Source organism: Camellia sinensis, chromosome 9 (genome assembly GCF_055761805.1).
Source record: "Camellia sinensis isolate YWXY chromosome 9, ASM5576180v1, whole genome shotgun sequence".
NCBI classification, from domain to species: Eukaryota; Viridiplantae; Streptophyta; class Magnoliopsida; order Ericales; family Theaceae; genus Camellia; species Camellia sinensis.
This window is the reverse complement of record NC_138969.1, coordinates 104,170,199-104,190,000: the sequence shown is the minus strand read 5'-3', so window position 1 is coordinate 104,190,000 and position 19,802 is coordinate 104,170,199. Positions and strand designations below refer to the sequence as shown.

The 19,802-nt window shown below is 39.9% G+C and overlaps 2 protein-coding genes across 4 annotated transcripts in view; one reads left to right on the top strand and one right to left on the bottom strand.

Moving 5' to 3' along the window:
- Positions 1-3,091, top strand: part of LOC145798708 (uncharacterized) — a 4,755-nt gene extending 1,664 nt beyond the window's left edge. Inside the window, exons 1-4 of the mRNA XM_082887378.1 lie at positions 1-1,917; positions 1,993-2,049; positions 2,124-2,210; positions 2,289-3,091. The exon at positions 1-1,917 is cut by the window's left edge and continues 1,664 nt beyond it. Of these exons, the coding sequence (XP_082743504.1) occupies positions 195-1,917; positions 1,993-2,049; positions 2,124-2,210; positions 2,289-3,016 (2,595 nt within the window). The 5' untranslated portion in view covers positions 1-194 and the 3' untranslated portion in view covers positions 3,017-3,091. The remainder of the gene's footprint in view (positions 1,918-1,992; positions 2,050-2,123; positions 2,211-2,288) is intronic.
- Positions 1-18,819, bottom strand: part of NMAT1 (Intron maturase, type II family protein) — a 26,376-nt gene extending 7,557 nt beyond the window's left edge. The window contains exons 1-2 of one of the 3 annotated variants that reach the window (XM_028243454.2): positions 16,365-18,819; positions 14,421-14,506 (exon numbers count right to left, since the gene is read on the bottom strand). In XM_028243454.2, the coding sequence (XP_028099255.2) occupies positions 16,486-18,573 (2,088 nt within the window). In that variant the 5' untranslated portion in view covers positions 18,574-18,819 and the 3' untranslated portion in view covers positions 14,421-14,506; positions 16,365-16,485. Of the gene's footprint in view, positions 1-14,420; positions 14,507-16,310 lie in introns of all 3 variants that reach the window. The other 2 variants (XM_028243455.2, XM_028243453.2) reach the window with 2 other exon arrangements.
- Positions 18,820-19,802: the final 983 nt, after the last annotated feature.

Genomic DNA, 19,802 nt, shown 5'->3' with positions numbered 1-19,802 from the left:
TTCTACCCATTTGCAATCCCCCATATGGATTTTTTGGTTGAATGACGTTCTTTCCACATTTGCCCCTATTTTGAAGAAATGTGGGATTTATGCTGCAATCTATGTATCCCAATTTGCATATGCTAGGAATGTCTCCTTGCTCAAAGGATTCTTAGAGCGGTGGTCACCCGATACTAACACTTTCCACACCATTTATGGCGAACTTGGGATCTCTTTATGGGACCTTCATCGCATTAGCGGGCTCCCCATTCGTGGTGAGTTTTATGAAGAGTTTACCCCATCCAATGACATTTTATATTCGTCCCAGACATCCAAGGCGTGCCGTGGGCTTTTCAACATTTATGCCAGCTCTGTTCAATCCAAGAAGTTTAACCACTGGACTTTTAAATTCATTGACGAATCCCCAACTTCAATCAGTGGGTTTCAACGAAAGGATAGAATTCCTGATGATGTGTATCTTTCCCGTTTTTTTGGCGAGCTGGCTTAGCGGATTTGTCTTCCCTCACTCTTCCGGAGAGATTCGTCCGACGACCTTTCATGTAGCCACCAAAATGGCAGGTGGAACCTTATTTAGCCTGGCCATCCCCGTCCTTGCATACCTCTATCATTGTCTTGGCAAAATGGCATCATCATCTTCACCTGGGAAGGAAAATATTCAGGGTCCTTTACATTACCTTTTTGGATGGATTTCACTATATTTTGTCAAGACTTACTCTCATGGGGATCCTCAGTCGATTTGTCCGATTCCTGATATTCATTTCATGCCATATCTTGGGTTTATTGGAAACCAATCGGCTGCCCAGTTTTTTACTGATAAATTTCCATTTGTGGACTCTCTCCTAACTTATCGTACGGAGTGTCAGTTTAGGGCTCTTACTCATGAAAGTGAACCTTCAGGCATTCTGGTCGACTCTGAAAGGATATCACCTTTCCACCTTGGATATCTTATATCTTTGAGGCAAGGGATTTTAACTTTTAAAATGGGATTTAATTTCATTTCTGAACCGTACACCCCTAACCGATACGGTCGTCAATTTGGGTTTTCTCAAGCATGCCCTATACCGCTTAATGTATCTTGTCGGCGGCCCTCTGAGTGGTCTAAATTTTATTACAACTGGCGCCATATGCTACGCTGCGGTACAAAAGTCTCATTGGAGTTACCAGGCTCCCGATCTACTTCTCACGTAACCATGCCTTATGCCAATTGGTGGTTGGGAACTTCCTTTACCGTGCTCCAATATGTTACTCATTCCCAGCCGAAATCTTCACGCAAGAGAAAACTGGATATGCCAATTAAAGACCGAAAGACGAAGAATCCTTCTTACTCTAGAGCTAGGTCATCATCTTCACCTACTGTTCTGGAAGCATCATCACCTCAAAGAATGGATAATAGTCGACCACTTATTGCTCCTTCTCGGTCAAGTTACTCGGTTTCAGATCTCCTTCATCTTTTCGAAGATATGTGTAATTCTCAATTTAAAATGAGATTTAGCTTTGAGCAAGTAGATTCTGGCCCTCAATTTGCCTGTCTCGCAAAGCTTTTTCCAGAGACTATGTCTATCAGTGATTGCACAGGAACTTCCCAACCCACCGTAGCGACAAAAACCCCAATGGATCAATTTCGCACATACTTGTACTCTTTTCTTGAAGATAAAGATGAGAATATGATTCAAGAACTCTTTGAGGGAGATGGGTATGAATTAACTGCCTTGGGTCGTATTCGCATTAAGAGTGTTGAAATTCCTTCTCCTACCAAATCTTTTGATTGTTCTCTCAATGGAAGTAGCGAGAGTGAAGATGAGTTTTATGACTACACCCCTCTTTTAGATGGCACACCGACTAAGATGAGTAAATCGCCTTCAGCAAATGTAGCTTTTTCTTCTCCTTCGAACGAGTCACCCAAGCTATTAGAGAAAGGTATAAAAAATTTTATTTATTTATTTATTTATTTATTTATTTATTTTATTTTTTTAATACCTTTCATTTTCTTAGGTACTGCGCCTCAAACTTCCCCAGCTGCCTCGCATATGCCATTGGCTACCTTTAAGGGTATTCTTATTCATTCCTTGTATCTCATTTTATTTCATCATGTATACATACTCAAGGAACTCTTTTCTCTTTAGATCATGCCACATTGCAAAATCCATGGTCCACTTATGGGAATCAGAATTTGTCTCATTCACCTAAGTCTCTTCAAGCCGTACACCAAGGTATACTTCATTCATCTATATATATATATTGCTTTTACCTTCTGCGTTTTCATTGAGTATCTCCTTCTATTTTCACAGAAAATACTTCTGACACATTGGAAGAGACAGACGAAATTACTTCTGATACCTCGGAAGAGGCCCAAATTCTTGCAGACTTACTTGAAGCAAATGGGATTAACAAATTATTTGACAAACTTGAAGCACCCTTTGCTCCATCTAACCTTCTTTTGGGAACTTCTTCTAACGAAGCAGCCACCCATATTCAGAAAGGTCTTACTATTTCCCTCCAATCAATGACGGATGTTAATGACATGATTGCTGTAGCAAACAACGTTTTCATGATTTTGAAGAGTTTGGGTGTAGACTTCATCTCCTTTTATGAGAAGGTTAAGATATTCCTTGAGTGCTTTGCTTTGAAAAACCAACTTGCAGATTCTTCAAACTTGTCTACTGCAGAATTTGAGGCCCAATATTATGAGAAGAAGCTTCATTTCGACAAAGTTTCTGGCGAACATGAACAATTGTCTGCTTCAATTATCAAGTCGGATGAGCACATTGCGGGTCTTAATCAAAGGATTATTCAAACTAAAGAGTTACTCAAACAACTTGAAGAGGAATTGTCATCCACCCAAGCGGAACGTGCATCCTTTATGTGTGATTTTGCACAAGCTTCCGAGAGTGTTTCTAAATCAGAAGAAGGCATGCAAATTGCTCTGAATGTTTTGAACCAACACAAGAAGAAGAATGGACAACACAGTGTTGTGGAACGTGCTTTTGAAAGGGCTAAGGCTTCTCTTAATGAATGAATGCACTTTTATTTTTTTATTCATCCGAACATAATGTATTTATGAAATTTCGCTCAATGATAGATTTATTTGTTATATGAAATTTCTCAATACATTGATTTGTCTTATTTTAGCCGTACACAATAGATTTATTTGTTTATATGAAATTTCTCAATACAATACATTGATTTATCTTATTTTGGCCGTACACAGTTTATACTCTTGCGGGCCAGGAGTATCCAATGTTTTATCACCTTAGATTTCGGTGAGGTATTTTAGCAGTTTAACCACATACAATACCGTTGGTGGTGTTTGACTTTTGTTTGGCCGTACACAGTTTATACTCTTGCGGGCCAGGAGTATCTAATGTTTTATCACCTTAGATTTCGGTGAGGTATTTTAGCAGTTTAACCACATACAATACCGTTGGTGGGTTTGACTTTTGTTTGGCCGTACACAGTTTATACTCTTGCGGGCCAGGAGTATCTAATGTTTTATCACCTTAGATTTCGGTGAGGTATTTTAGCAGTTTAACCACATACAATACCATTGGTGGGTTTGACTTTTGTTTGGCCGTACACAGTTTATACTCTTGCGGGCCAGGAGTATCTAATGTTTTATCACCTTAGATTTCGGTGAGGTATTTTAGCAGTTTAACCACATACAATACCGTTGGTGGTTTTTTTTTTTTTTTTTTTTTTTTTTTTTTTTTTTGCCCTAACTTTTGCCTAGGCCGCCCTTTCGGGTTTTCAACCTAGCAGGCTTTCTTAAGGGTAATATCTCTTCAAGAACCTTGCATTGGTTGGGGGAATGATTCTGTCACCATCCATCGTTATCAACAAATAGGCTCCATTAGAATAAACCTTCTCAATCACATAAGGTCCTTCCCATTTGGGCTCAAGCTTTCCTTTGGTTCTTCGTGAGACTACTATGGGTGTTCTAACCATTAGTACCAAGTCCCCCTTTTTAAAGGAACGAAGTCTCACTCTTTTATTGAATGCATTTGCCATCCTTTGTTGGTAGATTTCCAAGTTCTGTTGAGCATACAACCTTCTTTCATCCAGGGTCTCCAGCTCAGCCAACCTCACTCTTGCACTTTCATCTTCTGTTAAGGACTCTTGTATTGCCACTCGTAATGATGGTATTTGAACCTCAAGTGGTAACACTGCTTCTCCTCCAAAAACCAACGAATAAGGGGTTGCTTGAGTAGGAGTTCTGTGCGAAGTTCGATAAGCCCACAAAGCTTCTTGTAACTTTTCGTGCCAAGCTTTTTTGTTCTTATCCACCATCTTCTTAAGAATTTTGCACAATGTCTTGTTGAAAGCTTCTGCCAAACCATTGGCAGGTGCATGATATCTTGATGAATGGTTGTTTTTGATTTTGTACTTGGCAAATAACTTGTTCAAAGCATCACTCCTGAATGGCTGTCCATTATCCATGATGATACTTTCTGGAATCCCAAACCTGTAAATGATATGGGTTCGGATGAACTCGGAGACAACTGTGCTTTTTATATCCTTTAAAGCCACAACCTCTGCCCATTTTGAAAAATAGTCAGTTGCAGCTAGGATGTATCGATATCCTGCTGAAGATGGAGGTACAAAAGGACCAATAATGTCCATACCCCATGCTGCAAATGGCCAAGAACAAGTTGTTAAATGTAAAGGCTCTGGGGGTTGGTGGAGAAAGTTCCCATGGAATTGGCAGACTTGGCATCTTCGAGCATAATTTATGCAATCTGCAATCATAGTCGGCCAATAGTATCCCAACCGTTTTAGCTGCATATGTAATTTAGGACCACTTTGGTGTGCCCCACATACACCTGCATGTATTTCTGCCATTACCTCTTGAATACGCTCCTTGGCTATACACCGCATGAACATTCCATCCAAAGACCTTTTGTATAACGTTCCATCTTTCCACAGGACGAATTTGGTAGCCCTGCGTCTCACTTCAATTCTTTTTACTTTATCTTCAGGTAGCCTACCATGTTGGAGGTAAGTTATGAATGGTTCCTGCCAATCCTCCTCGTTTTCTCCTTTCGTGGTGACAACCAAGATTGGAACCAAGTCAGAAACCTCTTTTAAAGGTTGTAACACCCTTCTTTCACCTACTGTGATAGTAATTGTTTTGCTATCTGGTAGGGTGAGTGATGCAGCCAAACTTGCAAGTGAATCAGCTCGAGCATTTGTTCTTCTCTTCACATGGAAAATATGTGTTTTTCTGAATTGCGAAAGCAATTGATCAGCCCTTTCATGATACGGGATGAGACTTGTTTTCTTAACAATGTATTCTCCACGGAGTTGTTTTACCACCAGTTCCGAATCTCCATAAATTGAGAGTTCTTCAATAGGAATTTGTAATGCCAATTCTAATCCAGCAATTACAGCTTCATATTCTGCCTCATTATTGGAGCATCCTTCACTTAAGGCGAAAGAATGGGTGATTATAGCATTGTCTGGAGTCACAAACACAATTCCAATTCCAGCTTTATTGTTTTTAGGATTTTCTTGCTTTTTGCCATCTGGACTCCTTGAAGCTCCATCAAAATACATCTCCCATCCTTTCTGAATTTCCACTTGCATAACCTCTTCATCTGGTAAATCAGTTACTAGGGTGAGTCATCAGGTATAGGATGTGCTGCCAAAAAATCTGCTAGAGCCTGCCCCTTTACAGCTCTTTGGGGAACATATTCAATTGCGAATTGTTGGAGAATTACAGCCCACTTTGCAATTTTCCCTGAAAGTATGGGCCGTGAAAGTATATATTTCAAGGGGTCTGCTCTTGATATCAACTTGACTTCGTGTTCCAAGACATAGTGCTTTAGTTTTTGCAAGGCGAACACCAAGGCAAGACATGTCTTTTCGATAGGGGAGTAATTGAACTCTGCCCCAACCAAAGTACGACTCAAGTAATACAAGGCATTTTCTTTCCCATGCTCATTATGTTGTGCCAACAATGCCCCTAATGAACCATCCAAGGCTGTTATGTACAACAAAAGTGGTTTTCCTTTTATTGGGCTCATAAGTACTGGAGGCTTCAAAAGATACTCCTTAATACTATTAAAAGCATTTTGGCATTGCTGATCCCATTCAAACGGAACACCCTTTTTCATCAATCTTGAGAACGGCAAACATCGACTAGCCAAGTTAGAAATAAATCTTCTGATATAGGCCAATCTCCCTTGTAGCCCCTTCAATTCCCTTAAATTTCGTGGAGGAGGCATTTCGGCAATAGCTTTAATCTTGGTAGGGTCAATTTCAATCCCTTTGTTTCGAACTACAAACCCAAGAAATTTTCCTGATGAAACTCCAAATGCACATTTTAGTGGGTTCATCTTGAGTTTGTACCTCCTCAAACGTTCGAAGATTTTTCTCAAATCTTCCACATGGTTTTCCTTTTCCTTTGTCTTGACGACAAGATCATCAACATAGCATTCGATGATGTCATGGAGCATATCACCAAAAATTATAGTCATCGCCCTTTGATACGTGGCCCCAGCATTTTTCAGGCCAAAAGGCATTACCTTATAGCAAAAGACTCCTCTCGGAGTCCTAAATGCAGTAATTTCTTCATCTTTAGGTGCCATTCGGATTTGATTGTATCCTGAGTATCCATCCATAAAAGACAAGGTTTCATACCCAGTAGTTGCATCTACAAGAAGTTCAGTGATGGGCAAAGGAAAGTCATCTTTAGGACAAGCCTCATTGAGATCACGGAAATCAATGCAAACCCTGATTTGACCATTCTTTTTCTTGACTGGCACTATGTTTGCTAGCCAGGCTGGATATTTGACTTCTCTGATGAATCCTGCATTGATAAGCTTGTCGACTTCGGCTTCAATTTGGGCTGTAAGCTCTGGTCGAGTTCGCCTTTGAGGCTGTTTAACTGGCCGCTTCTCAGGGTGAATTGCAAGCTTATGGACTGCAATCTCTGGATTAAGACCAGGCATCTCACTGTAGTTCCATGCAAATATGTCACGATACTCCCTTAAAAAGGAAATATATTGCCGAGCTTCTTCTTCCTTTAAATTTGCACTAATGAAGGTTGGTTTGTTTTCTCCTTCATCACCCAGATTTATTTCACAAAGGTCATCCACGGTAGCTTGGCCTCCTGCTTCAAATTCTATTGGTGCAGGTTGAGCTTCATCTTGGTCAACATCTTCCGACACATCTCGAGTGATAGTCATGTTTACTGGAAATTTTTCCTCATCACCCGATAGCCTAACCCTTCTGTCCTAGCGGTGATAATACCGCCTTGCTGTATAGCTTGCCTCTGCGAAGGCGTTAATGCAAAGTCAAAGGGTGTCATTGTTTCGGGTATTTTTTCAGGATCTAAACCAACTTTCACCAACATCTGTGTAATTTCTGCACTGAAATTAGGCTTCTCAAAACTCAAGATGTTTTCTTCTGGCACTTGTTCAACTTTCACTTTCTGTTCAACATCTCCAAGTGAGTGAAATATGATGGGTTTCGATCCTTTTCCCTTAGAAGGGACCACAATCTTATTATATTTCTCCACATAGGTACATTCTGTCCTCCTTAATGGCAACGTGAACTCACCCTTGAGATCCAAAATTGGATTTATTGGGGCTAGAGCCTTTGCCCCCAGTTTCCTTTCGGACTTTGGCACATATCGAAAAGTTCTTTTTGTTGAAACTGGAGTAGACTCTAGAACGTCTTTGACATTCGGAGTATCTTCAGACTTTTTCACATCTTTTTCCTTTCTTTGTGAAGTCTTTGTATAGAAGCGAGCATCAGCATAATAGGCCTCTACTTCACCAAATGGATCATTGTCAGCCACAATTATCCCCTCTTTTTTGGGTGAAAGCAACGGGTACTTGATACATTGGTGATAAGTTGATGGCACTGCATGATGATTATGCATCCATGGTCTCCCAAGCAAAGCATTGTAGGAGGTGTCTACATCAATGACCAAGAACTCAGTACTTTCTTCAATATCTCCAAACTTGGTTCGCAATTCAATCTTCCCCATTGGGCGTTGCTCATTCTGATTAAATCCTTGAATGACCAAACGACTTGGGCGAAGTTGTGAAATTCGAACCCTTAACAAATTTAAGGCCCTCCGAGGCAGAAGGTTCACCGCAGATCCTCCATCAACGAGAATTCGAGAAATTTTCACATCATGGATAAGTCCAGTGATAAACAAAGGCCGATTATGGTCTGTCATTTCAGCACACATGTCTTTGTCACCAAAGGTTACCATAGCCATGCATGTAGTTGCCTTCTCTTGATTTCTACTCTCGATTTCTTTGTGGAAATCCTCTGGCTTGGACAGGGCATATATTAGAGACTTTCGAAGCTCTGGAGACATTTTTAGTGCATCATATACACTCAACAATGCTGGAATTTTCTTTAGATGAGCTAGCACATCATATTTCACTTGCTCCTCCTCCAGCAAGACCTGTGAAACTTCTGACGTTTGAGGGTCTTGAGGATTTCGTAATTTCCTCCGGTAGGTCAAGTAAGTCTGGCATACTTCAGCAACCGCCTTTCCGTTGACCTCAACTTCTTTTGTTCCCTCACTTATTTGGACCATGTTAACTGGTCCAGCTGCAGGGTGATCATCATCATCAGTCACTTCTCCATCTTCCTGAAGCTGCATTCTTCTCCCATTTCTTAGATACCGGGAGTCACGCCTATAAAAGCATTGAGAATCTTCAAAACCATTCTTCATGGCCTCCCAACTAGGCACCACGACTCCATCGAGGGAGCAATACCAGTCAAAGGCGATCCCCTCTAAGGAAAGGGGGAATTGTTTTAGGCAAAGTGCTTCATTTTGAGCTGTTTCCCCACACTGTTTCAAAAAACGCCTAATATGTTTTTGAGGATCTCCATAACCCTCATATAGGACAAAATTTGGAAGTTCGTATCCTTCAGGAAATGGTGTTTGCTCTACCCATAAAGGGAACAAATCCCTTGGGCGATAAGTGCCCATCTCTCGAAGGTCAAGGGCAGTTTCAATCTTCTCCTCAATTGTCCCTTCTATGAAATCATATGTTTGAGAAGATGTACCTTCGTCATCCAAATGTTCTGACATCTCAATTTCTATTGGCCATGGTTTATAAAATGTCCTATAAAATCGATCCGCCATGGTGTCCCAATCTGGGATTGAATTAGGTGGCAGGCTGAAGTACCAATCCGCTGCCCATCCTTCCAAAGAAAGAACGAACTGCCGTAGAAGTAACGCCTGGCTTTTTACTGTATTTCCACATTGTGCAAGGAAACGAACCAAATGGCGCCTTGGACAACCTGTCCCATTATATAAAGGAAAACGAGGTACTGCATATCCTCGTGGGAACTGAACCCATTCGACCCAATTAGGGAAAGGGTGTCCAGAAATTTGATTTCTTTCAATACTCAAATTTTGATGGGCTTCAAAACCCTCATCTTTCAAAGAGACTGTTACTTTTGCCTGATGTTCTGTTTCCCTTCTAGCTTCAATTTTTGCTTTCTCATCATCACCTGGATTGCGAATGATATGTATTTCTCGCTCTTCAAAATTTACGTCCACAGTGATGACATTACAAGGAAAGTCAAAGTGGTCACTTGATACACTTTCTCCATCGTATGTCTTAGCTGGGGATGTGTGTGGTGAATCATCAGGGGAAAAGTTAAGTTCCCAATCTTCATTAGGATCCTCAACTTGAGATGACTTTGCTTGTTTACTTGAATGCTTCCATACTTCATCATCCGACATACACCTGCCATTCACCTCATCATCCTTGAAGTGTAGTCGTTTTTTCGCCTTTTTTACAAGCTCAGAGTCGGACCTACACCTGGTGTCTCTTTGTTCTGTTCCCCTTACATATTCTGGAGTGCTTTGATAGTACATTGGTGGTACTGGCGAATACTCTGGAGAAAAGGCTTCTGGTGTATACTCTAGAGAAGCTGGTGTATATTCTGGAGAGGCTGGTGTGTATTCTGGAGAGGCCGGTGTGTATTCTGGAGAAGTTGGTGTATACTCTGGTGAGTCAGGTATACAGATAGGAGATGTAATGCAATCCCCTTCCCTAACTTTTGAACCAATTTCACCCTCATCTTCCTCGCTATCACTCAAAACAATGATGGTTAGGCAAGGGGCCAAAGTAAACTTTTCCTTCCTTCTTTTATCAAAGTATGTCTGCAACTCCACAGATTGAAATTTTGAAGGTAGAAATTCCTCCAATGTAACTGGGACAAGAGGATCTTGCTCTAACTGCTCATCAGGGACCAATTTCTCCCCCTTTTCCTTCTTTGGGTTCTTTTTTCCTTTTCTCTTATTTACTCTGGCTTTTTTTAGTTTCCTAGAAACTTTTGATTTTTTCTTTTTGGAAACTTTTGGCCCTTGTGTTGTTGAATCAACCACACTTCTAACTTTCACTGTGGCATTTTGTTTTTTCTTCATGCTTTTTGACTGATAAACAACCCATTCACCTTCATTATCATTGTCGATAGTGATTGGGTTAGCAGATGCTTTCTCTTGAGGAGGGAGCTCAATGATCTTAGAGTCCAAAAGTTCTTGAATTTTATCTTTCAGAACAAAGCACTCTTTTATCGGATGACTAATCAAACGATGGTAGGGGCAATACTTTGGATCATTGGTCTTTCCTACCTCATGTGGTCTTTTCACCTCAGGGAGAGCAATCAACTTTTGCTCCAACAGATCTTCAAATAAGTCTTCGACCAGATCATCCATGAAAGAATATTTTTTCTCCAACCTCTCTTTCATAGTCACCTTTTTAAATTCCTTGGGCTTTTTAGCCCCTACTACAACGGGACCCTTCTTTCTGGTTTCGATTGTAGCTGCAGTCGAGGACTCAACCCTTTCAACGTCCCTAGACCTCCTTCGTTTAGCTAAATGCAGCTCCATATCATGAGCTTTAGTGCATAGATCATTGAATCCTTCAAAAGTTTGAGCCATAAGAGCCGTAGAGAGCTCATGTCGGAAGTTGTTAAGGCACATCCGAATTAACTCTAATTGTGTAAACTTTTGAGGACAAGCAAATGTCAAAGCTCGCCATCTTGCAATGAAATCTGTAACAGACTCATTGTCACGTTGCTTGGTCTCAATCAGTTCTGGTACTCCAACTCGTCTTTGTGTGTTGCAGAACTGTTTAAGGAACTCCTTCACCATGGAATCCCAATTTAGGATTGATCCCTCAGGAAGATTAGCATACCAAGTAAATGCAGAACTTTCAAGCGATTGGACAAATAGCTGCAGGCACAGGGCCTCATTCTGGGCTATTGGCCCGCATCTTGAAAGGAAATGAGCCACATGTTGTCTTGGATCTCCTGTTCCATCAAACATTTTGAAATCTGGTTGGGAAAAACCAGAAGGGAATGGAACAGCATCTACCTATGCTGGGTAAGGTTTTGTAATTATTCGAAAATTCTCATCATCTTTTTCTTTGACTTTCTTTACTTGTCTCCTCACCATATCATCAATCATGGCCATGAGCATTGGATTCATACCACCACTGGTCAGATCAGAGTAACAAGGACCATTGCCCCCTGGGGCTAGTGTACTTTGTATGCCTACAGATGTCCCTACAACAGGTTGTGTCATTTGTTTGGGTGCACTTCCTGGTCCTGTCATTTGGGCCTGCAGCTGTTGCATTTGCTCCAACATAGCAGCCATTTCCCGTTCTTTTCTCTCGAGTTGTTCTTGTAGGGCCACCACTTTTTCCTTGAGACTTTGGTCCTGTTGGACCTGCGAACCTTCTTTCTCAACCTCAGTCATCATAACCGCGACTTTGTTGATATCTTTCAATTTATTGTTTCCAATATTTGTTGAAACAAACGAGATAGAATCATCTTGTTCGTATAAAGGATTATCAACCCCCACAACATTACTCATATTTGAAGCATCTGACTGCGATGCTTTGTTTTGAGCCTGACGGGTTATGGACCTTGTCACAGGCCCTTTTCTTATTCCCTCCATAGATAGTTCAACCAAAGTAGAAATATTTCTCAAGGGTTGCTTACCCTCATCCACCTTGGATTTTCCAACAAAGATAGGACTTTCAATTTGTTTTTGGGGTTCATCTTTCGAGAGAGCCCTTTCAATAGCTCCTATAACATTTGTTGCCACTGTTCTTAGTTCCAGTTTTTTTAAAGCTTTATTTCTTCTTCGCCTTTGTCTTTTCGAAACTGGACCGAATGGCATATCAAGTTGAGCCCCTAAGGGCATAGAAGGAACTGTTTGTGCCTTTGCAAATTCCTCATGAATTTTCAAAACAGTCCCTACATTTTTAGAGTGGGTCAATTGATGTTGATTTAAATCCCGTTGGGCCAACGGGTGTTTCTTATTCTGTTGGGCCAACGGGTGTTTCTTATTCTGTTGGGCCAACGGGTGTTCCTTATTCTGTCGGACCAACGGGTGTTCCTTATTTGAACCCTGTTGAGCCAACGGGTGTTCTTTTGGCTCCTGAGAGTTGACTGAGATTTGGTTTGACCGATTTTGTGCTCTGAACAGAACTATCGGTTTATAGGCATCAACTGTTTTTTCAACAACAGGGGCCTTTTTTTCATCAACAGAAGTTTGGGTCATTACCCTCCTCCCAATGGCCCTAATGATGGCCATGTTTTCAACAGAAGCTTTCTTCTGGGCAAACTCCACCATTTTAATGGAGTCTTCTACCCTTTTGAGTAGTTGGGCCACAACATTTTTGGTTGCCCCCGTTGAAGCTGCAACAAAAGTCGTAGTTGCAAACTGATTAGCCTCCTTTGCCTGAATTAAAAAGCTCTTCGTTCGGGCTGTGGCCCTCACAATTGCGTACTGCTTTGACGCTTTCACATAATCTTCAGTAATCTTTCTCAAACTTTCAGCTTTCTGGAGAAGTGTGACTTTTTTCGTCACACCAGTTACCTTCGGGACAGCCAAGAGCTTTTGCTCCGGAGCCCCTTGGGTGGCAGGGGAAAGAAGTGCATCTTTCCAGGATTTCGTTGACTCTACCTTTGGGACAGCCAAGAGCATTCGCTCCGGAGCCCCTTGGGTGATGGGTGCTATCTCCAACCTTGGTGATTTCAGAACCACTGGAGTGTAGGCTTGTCTCCTAACAGTTGCTTCAGCATTCCTATAACAAAAGAATACGTCAGTAAGTATCAACTGTATATATATATTATTATTATTTTGTTCTTCAAAAGATGAGAGGAGAAATAAGTCCCACTGGGCGTGCCAGAATTTGTAGACACAAATTTTAAAACATGAAGTGTTTCAACACATTTCAAAATTTTATGTTACAAATGTCCACTGTTTAGTCTTTTTGACTAAACAGTGTTGATTATTTGAATAGCAGGTTCTTATTTCCGATCTGTATTTCAGATCGTTAATTACACATTTTATGCAAAATGAAACCTCTGATTAATGAAGAACAAAATAAACAACAAAAGACAATTTTAAAAAAAGAAAATATTTTATTACGATTATTATGGGTTTTGAACCCTCGAATACAAAATACAGTTTGGGTTTGGAACCCTTTACCTATTCATCGCCATTAGCGTAGGTTCTTGAATTCTCTAGCCTTCTCTTCTTCTTTCTTGTAACGATTTGTTTAGCTCTCAACTTCTTTCTCTCTCTCTCTGATCTTTTTCACTTCTGATCTTCCAATCCCACGGTCTTGTGTGATGGTCCTCATATTTATGGAGGGCCATCAGGTGATAGGAACGCTTCATCTTCATTTTGAATTTCAAATTGAATGATATTTGAATTTCAAATTGAATGATAACGCTATTTAAATTTTGAATAATAGCGCTATCTGATTAATCGTATATCTAATTAACCGAATTGATCTTTGGGGTTTCATCCTGTGTGATGTTTTTGCTGTAGGCTCTACAGGTGTCATTTTTTCGTAGGCTCCACGTGTCATTTGAGCATCTTGAATAACGTCGTTAAGATACGACGTTGTTTTATTTATATACCTCAACGGAGCAAATTAATCATTTTGGGAAGTGATTGCCTACAACAATCTTATTGTAGGCTCTATGTGTGTCATTGACTGTATTTGAAATTTAAACATAAATTTGGTTTAAAATTTATGTGCCAACACACTTAGCTCCATTTTCATAATAATTTGTTAGTTATATGGATGAAAAAATAATGTTGTCATCTCTTTTACATGAAAATGTATATTTTGCATTGTTTATCTTCGTATTTTCAAATCATTTGGATTAGTTCCAGTCCATTTAACCTTACTAAAAGGGAGGTTAGTGTAATTATGTCAAAATTGTGGGGCTTACTATATTTTCTTCAAACCTCAAGGGACGTCAATGTTATTTACCCAAAATCTTATTACAGGGCAAACACGGCAAAAAGGTTGAATTATTGAAGCAAGCCAATCTTCAGGGTAGACATCAAGAAAAAGGATAAATGTGCATCGAAACATTGGAATTACAAAAAGGATATGAAAAAATACAGAACTTACCAGAGACGATGATCATAACACAAAACAGAATACACGACTAGTTCCATCATAGTTCTTCATGAGTGGAGTGTAAACCCAAAAAGAACCTGCCACAAGCCACCCAAGGTTAAAATCATATAAAAAAGGAGTCATTATATTCATACCAATCATGCAGTGATTAGTAGAACTGAGAGATTCATGATACTTACTTTCATAAATTTACCCCAAAACAATCCAAATAACCAGCCAAATGAAATATGAAAACACAAGTTGCAGGCCAACTAGATTCACAAGTAGATACTCTCTGCAATCAAAGCAAGTCCTTCCACATAGCACAATCAAACAGTAGCTTAAAGAGCTGCTCATGTGTGGCAATGCCAAACCCTAAACTTCTAGCATTATAAGTTCCTAATCTGGTTCGATATGACTGCAAGTAACAGAGCTAATATTTACTACACTGAAGCTCTCTTTAAGGAGTGATTTCACAAACTGTCCTCAAAAGGTCTATTGTCAGTGCCACCAGACAACATTGAGCTGAGCAGGGTTTCAACCCCTCAGGGTTTTTATTAGGTTGAACTTAACCTGAAATTGTTTATCTACATTCTATACCAACAATGCATTTCTCCACTTGTATTGAAACCTAAGAAGCATAGACACGGACATGCTGACACAAAAAATTTCAAAATATGTAAGACACAACACGTGTGGGGCACATGAAAAATATATAATTTTATATATTGATTATATGTTATATATAAGGATAAATAATTATTATATGCCATAAATATTAATATTTAACTCAAATATAATAATTTTTGAAGTCTAAAGAAGGAGAATATATATAAATTTACATTTTTTCTATTTTATCATTGAATTTCAAGTTATTTTATTCAAACTTGTATTGTTTCATGTGAGTCTAACTGTTGAGAAGTGTCCGATAAGTGTAATGTCATGTACACGTTACCTTCCTAGAATTGCCCGGGCTTCTTAGATTAAAACATTAGAAGAATCAAAATGAAAATCTAATGCCACAAGAGGAACAATCCAATATCATAATTAGGATATAAATGCCTATCATGCTACCTGGCCTTACAGGTGATGTCAAAAAATAAAATTTCTTGCATGGTTTCTCTAAAACATGATTGTTTCCAATTTCAGTTATGTGCCATTCCTTTGACAACTCCAGAGCAAATATGATATTGGAAAATGTTTTTAAAAGCCCAATCACTTCAGTATTAGAATCTCCTTTTTAAGAATAATATTTTAATGCTGAACATCTATATTATTAGCTTTCCAATCAATCATTTCTTCGTAGAAAAAAAAAATGCTGTGAAAATACAGGTGATAAATGAGGGTGGGTTTGGGGGGGGGGGGGGGGGGGGAGGGGGGGGTTGTGGAACTTTACAAATCAGAAGGTTAGAAAAATGTAACTAAGATTTCAGGTAAGCTAAACAAAGTGAAAAATCTTAGGCAATCAACTTCCAATTAAAATTCAGAAGTCACACAAGTACTCAACGCAGCATTGAAAAAGAATCTTATCCATTCCAATGAGATAGATTTTAAGATCATGATGACCAGACTGAATTTTCTCAAGTAAACTAATAGGACCACTGAATAGTTCCTAGAAATCTCCTCAAGTGTTAATTTGATCATGAAAAACACTTTGAGGATCAATGCTTATTTTTTGTTCAACTTTTGACTGAAATGGAATTGCCTTTTCCTATATCTAGATCCTCTTTTCTGTAAGATGTCACCATATTATTTACTCCAACCATCCCATTTTCCTTGGTGCGTTCCAACTTGAAACATATACCTCACTGGTGCAGTCATTTGTCTTCGTTAAACATGAGCAAGCCATAAAATCTTAGTATGTTGAGGCAGGTGGACAATGCTTCTTAGTGTGCAACTGACCTTAGTATGTTGAGGCAGGTGGACAATGCTCATGATCCTTAGTGTGCAACTGACCTTAGTATGTTGAGGCAGGTGGACAATGCTCATGATCCTTCTGTGGAAACCTGCTTCCAGAGACCATCTGCCATTAATTTCCTTTGAGGAACTATTTGATTTTCTGATTCCATTACTGAATTTATGGTGGAACCAATACATTCTTTGAAGCATTTTTCATTTCTTTTTCACGATTAGACAAGAAGCTCTGTACTCCAAGTGTTTTGCAGTCCCATAAAATCTGAGATATCTCATCTTGTGGCATGCTTAAACCCTCTTGTTTGACTGATCTGTGCAATTCACAAAAGAATTTTGGATCTTGTAATCTGATATGCTCATGCAACATCCTCTCATGATCCGGGACCCAATTCCTTGGGAATGGAGTGTAATCACAAGAAGGTATCAAAGACATGTGAGAGAACTGTACACCTTCAATAGTATCAACAAGTCCCATCCTCAAAAGATCCGAATATTCAGGAACAGAACTGTTACTAATTGCCCTCAATGGACGACTGAGATCACGTGAAGCTATCTTGTACACCTTGGCACGAGATTTCAGTCTATACCTTGCAGCATATAGTTTAGCCAGAGAACTACGAATCACATATGCGAAAAATGCAACAATTTTTTTGCGGTTATCGGCAAATCTGTACCAATCTGCCATGGTTTCAAGGAACTTATTCATCTGTGCATTAGTATGAGCTTGACCTGAATAGAGCATAGGAGTGCACGGCAGTGGGTCGGGATCCTTATCACCCTTAACGAGCTGAAGCTGCCTAAATTGACGAATACATTGTTGTAAGCTAGCTGTGACTGAAAGCAAAGTACCGACACCTTTCTTACTCACAATTTCACCCCCAGTTGCAGTGTAATGAAGAGTTGGGTGTATCACCCGGAGAGAAATTATATGGTCCAAGAACTGAATTCCTCTACTGATGTGTTCTATCTCCACCTTTGAATTATCCAACCTCAACCCATATTTCTTCTCACAAAACTCAAATATTTCCTTGCGAATTCTCACTGCCTCTTCCCTAGGTCCTCGAATCCCAATTAAGAAATGACCACCATACCGAATGTAATCCATTTTCCTTGTTCTGTCCTTCCCACTGGAAGGAACGAATTCTGGCCAAGAAGGGTTATGACTAGCATCATCAATTGAATCTTTCCAAATCGAATCAAGCTTGGATGCCCTAAAAAACTCGACAATTTTCTCTTCCATCATGCGATCCAATTCATCAAGACATACATTAGCAAGTAAAGGACTAAGAATTCCACAAAAACCATAATTGGGTACCTTTGCAGCTTCCTCGGGTGCGAAACTATAGAAAGTTCTCAACCAATACGGGTCTGGTTTCGGCTCATTTTCATTTAGGATCTTTTTCTTCCTTGAACCAATTTTGTTCTTCTTCTTCTTCCTCTTCTTTCCAAACTCTTGTTTACCTCCACTACCACATTGTGATGATCTATCATTCTCTTTTTTTACAGGGGTGGATGCTCTACTACTAAGTGCCAATTTGATCAAACCCAGAACTCTCTTATCCTTGACAGCCTCTTGGACACAACCCATCAACACATTGACATCGATGTCTTCAAAAATTTCAGTAACATCGCCTTTCAAGAACCAAAGGAAGCCGGCGAAGTTGCTCCTAATAGTGCGAATAACGGTATGAGGATTGCGGCCAGGGCGAAAGGCGTGTGATTTGGAAGAGAAGCGAGACTCGAAAATGGGTTCGAGAATTAGCAAGAGGAGTTCCTGAACAAGGTGGTCTTGAAAAGGGGGATTGGTGGGTTTGTGATTTGGGCTGCGAATGTAAATGTGGAGGTCGATGTTGGCGTTCCAGATGAAGTGGCCTCGGAGGACGGCGTTGCGGAGAGAGAGGAGGTGGGGGAGGACGTGGTGGGAGTGGAGGGCGTAGCGGGGAGGGAAGGAGCCGGTGAAGTGGGCGCAAGTGCGCTGGTAGGCCAAGACCCACAGCTCCAGCTTTGCCAGGAATCCAGTCAGGTTGGTGAAAGGTTTTTGTGGGGTGGTTTGGTGGTGGTGGGCTCGGACCCAGAGCTCTGAGATCACTTCAATTGGGTCTTCTTTCAAAACTGATGATGAATAATAACACAGATACGAGGAGAGGTGTGCGAGGGAGCGAGGGAGATGATGGTGCGAGGAGAGGTGCGCGAGGGAGCGACTAGAACAAGTGATGTGTCTCAGGTGTTTGACGAATGTCCTCACTGACATATTCACCTTTTGTTTTCCTGCCCTTCTGATAAACACACACACTCTCTCTCTCTCTCTCTCTCTGTGTCCTCCTGCCTGCCTGCCCTGCTAATTTAATTGGATGTTTATGGTTTTCGCCGGCGAAACCTTTGAATTTGAATGTTTGAATGGTTTGGTGACTGACACTTTTGAGAGGGCTACCACTTCTACTGTGATGCTGATCTGCCCTTCGCGCCGTTAAGGGGATGTTTGAGATGTACTCATTTAGGGTTGGTTTGGGGTGTCCTAAAAAAGTGTACTTTTTGTCTTTTTACGAAAAGATGTGCAGAAAAGTAGAGAAGTGATGTGATGGAAAAAAGATAAAAAGATAAAAAGATGGATTATATAGGTTATGCCAAACCAGGCCTATTTTTAAAAAAAATATATGTTAAAAAGTAAAAGTGGTGTAATTGCACTTACTTAGAGTATCTTCAATCCTGTGCTAAAATTTTCAACAAATCTAAGTAAAAAAATGATTTTTTCCTCAATCTGATACCGAGTGTTCTAACAGTTGATTTTTATCAATTTTTCATCAAATCTGTGTCAGGATAACCGGTTGGTCGACCGGTTAAGCCAAATTTTGTTTTTCTTTTTTTGATTTTTTTTTTGAACCTTTTAGTGGACCGTTGGTCGACCGGCCGGTCAACCGGTAAGGCAAAAAAATTTTTTTTTTTTTTTCAACTGTTTGACATTTTTTTTGGAACTGTTTGAACCTTTTGGTGGTCGACCGGTTGGTTTCCCCAACGGTCATGCACAATGTTTTGATGAAATGCGGAGCCTGTCTTCATTTTGGTGAAACGTTTGGTGAAATCTCAATTTGATATCGATTTGGTGAAACCGTTGGAGCATGAAAAAGTGCTTTTTTCACCCAATTTTAAATTTGATACCAGATTTGGTTCAGGGTTGAAGATGGTCTTAGGGATTGTTTGGAATGTGTTATATAAATATACTTTTTAATTTTTTAACTAAAAAAGTTGAAAAAAATGTATGAAATGTATGTTTAGAATAATTTTTTAACTTTTTATGAAAAATTATGTAATAAAATATCATAGATGCACGGTACACTGACCAAATTGTTGACTTTCGAGGTGTGCATATATATATATATATATATATTTTTAATGGGAATTCGTGGCTCGGGATGTGCCACATCTTCTCACTTTGCTAAATGTATGTGCAAAGTACACTGACTGAACTTGTCGGATATATAT